Source organism: Beta vulgaris, chromosome 3 (assembly GCF_026745355.1).
Source record: "Beta vulgaris subsp. vulgaris cultivar EL10 chromosome 3, EL10.2, whole genome shotgun sequence".
In the NCBI taxonomy this organism is placed as follows: Eukaryota; Viridiplantae; Streptophyta; class Magnoliopsida; order Caryophyllales; family Amaranthaceae; genus Beta; species Beta vulgaris.
Window position 1 is genome coordinate 28,534,363 of NC_079204.1, and position 6,419 is coordinate 28,540,781.

Sequence of the window (6,419 nt, forward strand, 5' to 3'; positions counted from 1 at the left end):
TTTACTTCCTATTGATTTTGTTGCAATACCTAAACATGAGATACACATGGATGCAAAGAAGAGATTGGAAGCATTCAACAAAACTTGTGAGCAAGTTAAAGCAAGGATTGAAAAGATGAACATCCAATACAAGACAAGGGCAAATAAGGGGCGCAAACAACCTAAGTTCAAGGTTGGTGATCTTGTTTGGATACACTTAAGGAAATAAAGGTTTCCTAGCAAAAGGAAAAACAAGCTTATGCCTCGAGCTGATGGACCATTTGAGGTTGTTGGAGTCATTGGAGATAGTGCTTACAAGATTGATTTACCAGATGAATATGGAAGTGTAAGTGCTACTTTCAATGTGGGTGATCTATCTCCTTACTATGATGATGAGAATTTGAGGGCAAATTCTTTTGTGGAGGGGGAGAATGATATGGATGCAAAGGCATTGGTTAGCCATGAGCCTATTGACTTGACCATTGAGACTTTAGGGTTCCAAATCAAGAACAAGAACCAAGTCTTGGCTTGTGTGCTAACATGGAAGTGTGAGGATGGCGTGGAAGAGGAATCCTAATCTATTTAGGATTACTCATGGCGTGGGGAAAGGAAGTGAAGAGGAGTCCTACTCTGATTAGGATTACTCCTAGCTTGCTACATAGAATCCTAGTAGAATTAGGATTGCTATGTTTATCTTTATCTTTATGTTTAAGTAGTTAAAAAGATAGAATTGTTAAAAAGATAAACATGTGACTTGTACATGTTATCTTTAGGAGTCTAATTAGGAGTCTAAAGTAGAGTAGGAGTAGGATAAGTGTTTATGTTTCCTAGTTGAATTAGCCTAGATTGTACCCTATATAAAGGGGCCGAAATTCTCAATAAACTTACAGATTTTTAGAGTTATTTTCTTTCTTCTTGATTGTGTGCTTAGTTGCTTACAATTAAAACCATTAATTATTCTTCAGGAGTGTTGAATACTTAGTGTTAAACAACTTAATTTCAGGAGTGATTTTAAGGGTGTTTAAGAGTCTTTAATCAAGGTTCAGGAGTGTTCTTGATTAAATTCATATCTTGGTTCGAGTGTTCCTTATTGTTTCGAAAATCTTGGAGTTCATAACTTGATTATTAGACTTCATAGTTTAGTAATCATATCAGTGCCTCAATGTACACTGTACTAGTGTTTTCGTACATTGTATTACTCCCTCTGTTTCAAAATATAAGGCGTTCACGTTTTACGAAAATTTGCTTTGACCACACATATATCTCAAATACGATAAGTAAAAATTATAAAAATTATAAAAATTATACCGTTGGATTCGTCTTGAAAAATACTATAATAATATTATTTTTTAAAATTTTATATCAACATAAATTGAGAGTAATTAACGGTCAAAGTTCGACCTCGAATATCGTGCGTGTTTTATATTGTGAAACGGAGGGAGTATTTGTTTTAGGAAGTCCAAATTTCTGAATTTATTAGTGGTATATCAACTGTTTTTGGATAGCCTTGTTAAACTCTTGTAACGTTAAGTTAACCAAGAGTCATCTCTTCATTTACCTCTCTTAATACCCCTTTTGATCACCATCTCTTCACATTCTTTTTCTGAAAATAAAATCAGAAAAATACCTCCCTTGTCACCTTCATTTCACACGCCTACATCAAAGAAAAAGGGGAGAGGAAAAGTTTTGTTCTTCATTCACATTTCTCACACAAAAATCAGTCATTTGTTCCTTGATTTCAAGTCGTTGTTGCACCGGTTTTCAAGCTCGTGTTGAGTTCGTTGCATTTGTGTTGGTAGGAGACGAAGGTGGTGATATTACACAGGGCAATTAGAGTACTTTCGAAGCGTTCTACTACTTTTCTCTTCAAGAAAAAGGTAACTAGCGTTATTCTAGTTCAATAAACTATAGATTTTGAACTTAGGTTGTTAGAAGTTGCGTTAGAGAACGTAGTATCATGCTAGGTGGAACTTAGAGGATTGTATGATTGAAGTTACATGTAGTTTCTTGATTGTTAGTGTTGTTTTCACATCTTGAATTGTTACTATGATCATCTTGTTTGAGTCTTGGTGATTAGTTGTCTTCTTGTTGTTGTTGGGTTGGATTGATTCTGTGGTTCACTTTGATTATCTTTGGATTTGAGTAGTTGTTGTTGTGATGAAGTTTAGCCTCATGTGAGGGTGATTGGTGTTGTGTTTGGCATGAAATGGAGTTGGTATGGACGTGGGAGGCTAGGCGTAAGAGTCGTTGGACTTTCGGTTGGCGTACGAGCGCTGACTTACAGCATAAATATCTTTGCTTGGTTGGTCTTAAGCATGTATGCTAAGTGTGTTAGAGTAAGTTTTGGTTGGTTTAAGTTATTATATTAAGGGTATGGACCCAATTTGTTTGGGTAGCTTATGGTTATTTGGTTGGAATGTGAGGAGGGCTTGTGCCTTGATTTGTATACTTACATGAGAATGTTGTTGGATGTATACCTTGTTGCGTATACCTTGGAAGGGGTGGATTAGATGGATTTGAGTATACCTTATCGTGTATACCTTGTGTTGGTTGAGTTTGATTGATCCTAAGGACGGTATGGTTCTAGGAATTTGTGTTAGATGATTCTAAGAACGGTATGGTTCTAGGAATTTGAGTTCGATGATCCTAAGAGCGGCATGGTCCTAGGAACTTGAGTTTGATTATCCAAAGGGTGGTATGGTCCTAGGAACCTTGTGACTTATCCTTGGGCGGTTGATCCGTAGATTATAGCTATTCGAAAAGGGTGGTATGGTTCCTCGAATATGCAATTTAGGCCTTGGGCGGCATGTTCCAATGAGTCTACTCACAGATGGTATGGTCTGTTATGTTTGAGCTTGTTGACCGCATTTGTTGCATGGTTGATTGGGACTTGGTGTGATATTGGATTTTCCTCATTGGTTACTTGTGATTATTTGTACCTCTTGGTGAGATTGGTAACTCGTTAATGTGTTCTTTGATGTTGCTTCTAATTACTTTTTAGTTCATTATCTGTTTCTTTTGAGATGGGAGAACTGCTAGTTACTCCCCACTAATTGTGGAAGTTGTTGATTTATTATGGAGATGGTGATGCTATTTAGGATCGTCACGGTTTGGACCGGGGTTGTGCGTTATAACCATGTGAGCAAGAAAGTGGTGCTAGTCATAGTGGACGAGCACTTTCAGACAGGAATTAGAACTAGTTGGTCTTAAGTAGATGTCTCTTTTGTTTTGTCACATGTTTTGAACTACGGATTTTAGTGGTCTTTTTGGTTTGGATATTCTCTATTTTGAGGTTTCATTTGGAAATCATATGATGTTTTGAGACTTGTTGGAATGAGGGTATGGGACCTCATTTTCCCTTTTTTATATATGATTTTGGAGATTGAATATTGTCTTTGAAGGATTTTACTTATTATAGATTCATATTCTACTCCTTAGAGTAGCATCTCCGTCATATTGGTATTTCCGCTGGCGCTATTTGCACTATTTCTTTTATATTAGTCTCTACTATTCTTTGCATTGGACGGGATGTTATAGTTGGTATCAGAGCAAAACATTCCAGAAGCTCTCTTTGAGTTGCTATTTATTTCCAGAGAATGAGTAGACTTGTGACTAGGATTACTAGTGTCTTAGGCCTCAAGTCTAGTGCTTATTGAGAGTTACTTAGGTAGGAAAGTAAACCTTGGGAATCATTTTCGTTTACCGTATTTATCGATTTAATGCTTTCTCATGTGAATTTAGTTAACTAATGTGAAAGCTTCTGTTTTGTAGAATGCCTCCACGACAATAATTGGCTGCTAGAAAGGAAGCCGCTCGTCGTTGCCGTGTAAGCCTAGAAAATGCTTTCATATCCTTGGCTAACAGAGCTACTACTTCCGCTGGTGGGCAGTCTGCTTTCAACCGATTTGACCGTCATAGGCCTCCTACTTATGATGGTGTTGCTGACCTTGTGGCTCTGGAGAATTGGTTAAGGGAAATGGAGAAGCTCTTCACGGCAACAAACTGCCCTATTGCTGAAATGGTACCTATTGGGACGTACTACTTGAAGAGAGAGGCTGATAATTGGTGGGGTACGGTGAAGGCTGCATGTATGGCTACTGCTGGATTTGGGTGGACTCAGTTCTCCGCCAAGCTGAAGGAGAGGTTCTACCCTGATGAGTTGCGCTGGCAAAAGCAGGAAGAGTTTCTATCTCTAACTCACGGGAATATGGATATCCAAAAGTACACCGACCGCTTCACCGAGCTGTCTAAGTTTGCTGGTACTGTCAGTCCCACAGAAGCTGAGAGGGTTAAGAGATACATAAAGAAGATGGATCCTAGGGTAAGGACCCTTGTGCTGTGTTCGGGAGTTACCACTTTCTAAGCTGCGTATGAAATGACCTGAGTGTCCATGCGTCAGTAAAGGAAGAAGAAGTTGTTAAGGTTGCATCTGTGAGGAAGCCTGTCCCATCTGTTGCTCCTGGTCCGGCTAAGAAGCCGAGGTTTGAACCAAATTTCCGTGGTGGATATCAAGGTTCCAGTTCTAGGCCGAGTTTTGATCTGTCCAAGTGTCGGAGGTGTGAGAAGCCTAATCATCCGGGGAAGGATTGTGATGGATCTGCTATCGTTTGCTTCTACTGTAGGGAAGCGGGTCACAAGAGTTATGAGTGTCCTAAGAATCCAAGGGCTATAGCTAAACGTCCTGCTACTTCTAGTCTTTCTACTCCACCGAAGAATCGAGTTTACAGCATGACTCATTATGACGCCGATGTTCATCCTGACATCATCTCTGGTACCTTTCTTGTTAATTCAGTCCCTGCTTTTGTGTTGTTTGATTCTGGTGCTTCCGTGTCATGTGTGTCTAACTCTTTTGCCAAGAAAGCTAACCTGTCTTCGAGTTCTCCTCTTCGAACTCTTATATCTTTGCCTTTTGGTGAGAACTACCCTTGTTTTGCCGAGTATCGTGATGTGCCTATTTTCATGTTGAGTACTAATCTTTCTGCCGATCTCAAGGAATTCTCCATCATTGAGTTTGATGTCATCCTGGGTATGGATTGGTTGTTTAAGTATCGTGCTCAGATTCATTGCCGCGATCAAAAGGTGACTCTTCGTAGTCCATGTGGCAAGCGTATCTCCTATAGTGGAGTGGTGTTGAAGAAAGGGATAAAGTTCGTGTCTGCTCTCAAAATGCAAAAGCTTCGTCAGAAAGGAGAGCAAGTGTTCCTCTACATGGTTAAAGATTTGACTCAAGAGGTGAGGTTAGAGGACATCCCCGTGGTTCGTGAGTATCCGGACGTCTTCGCTGATGAGTTACCAGGTATCCCTCCCGAAAGAGAGGTCGAGTTTAGCATTGACCTCGCTCCTGGTACTGCTCCTCTATCTAAGGCCCCGTATAGAATGGCGCCTGCTGAATTGTAAGAGTTGAAGACTCAGTTGTAAGAACTGATTGATAAGGGATTCATTAGGCCGAGTGTTTCACCGTAGGGTGCTCCGATTCTGTTTGTCAAGAAGAAGGATGGGAGTATGCGGCTTTGCATCGACTATCGTGAATTGAACAGGGTGACTATCAAGAATAGGTATCCTTTGCCCCACATTGAGGATCTGTTTGATCAGTTAAAGGGTGCTGGAGTTTTCTCTAAGATAGATTTGAGGTCAGTATATCACCAGATTCTGGTGAAGAAGGAGGATATTCCTAAGACCGCCTTCCGTACAAGATATGTGCATTATGAGTTCGTGGTTATGCCCTTTGGTCTTACAAATGCTCCTGCTGTGTTCATGGACCAGACGAACCGCTCTTTCCATGAGTTCCTGGATACGTGTGTGGTTGTCTTCATTGACGATATCCTGGTGTACTCTAAGAATGAAGAAGAGCATGAGAAGCATCTAAGGTTGATTTTGGGTATTTTAAGGCAACAAAAGTGGTTTGGGAAGTTCTCCAAGTGTGAGTTCTGGCTTAAGAAAGTGTCGTTTCTAGGCCACGTCATCAGCAAGGATGGTGTTATGGTAGACTCTTCCAAGATTAGAGCTATGGTGGATTGGGAAAGTCCTAAAAATATTTCTGAGATACGAAGTTTCCTAGGTCTTGTTGGTTACTATCGGAGGTTTGTTAAGGATTTCTCAAAGATAGCTTAGCCGTTGACCAAATTGATGAGAAAGGAGAGCAAGTTTTTGTGGTCCGAAGAGTGCGAAAAGGCATTCCAAGGATTGAAGAAGTGCCTCACTACTGCTCTTGTTCTGACCTTACCTATTGAAGGGGTTGAGTTTGAAGTTTATAGTGACGCATCGAAGCACGGTTTGGGTTGTGTCCTTATGCAACAAGGAAAGGTGGTGGCTTACGCCTCTAGACAGTTGAAGGTGCATGAAAGGAACTACCCTACTCATGATCTAGAATTGGCTGTTGTGGTGTTTGCCCTTAAAATCTGGCGACATTATTTGTATGGAGTCTCATGTAGAGTGTTTAC

General features: G+C 40.2%; 1 protein-coding gene across 1 annotated transcript; it reads left to right on the forward strand.

The window, feature by feature from the left end:
- Window positions 1-238: 238 nt before the first annotated feature.
- Window positions 239-5,376, forward strand: LOC125495585 (uncharacterized). Its single transcript, XM_057393338.1, has 3 exons — window positions 239-325; window positions 3,869-4,300; window positions 4,384-5,376. The coding sequence occupies exons 1-3, from the start codon at window positions 239-241 to the stop codon at window positions 5,374-5,376; spliced, it is 1,512 nt and encodes a 503-aa protein (XP_057249321.1).
- Window positions 5,377-6,419: the final 1,043 nt, after the last annotated feature.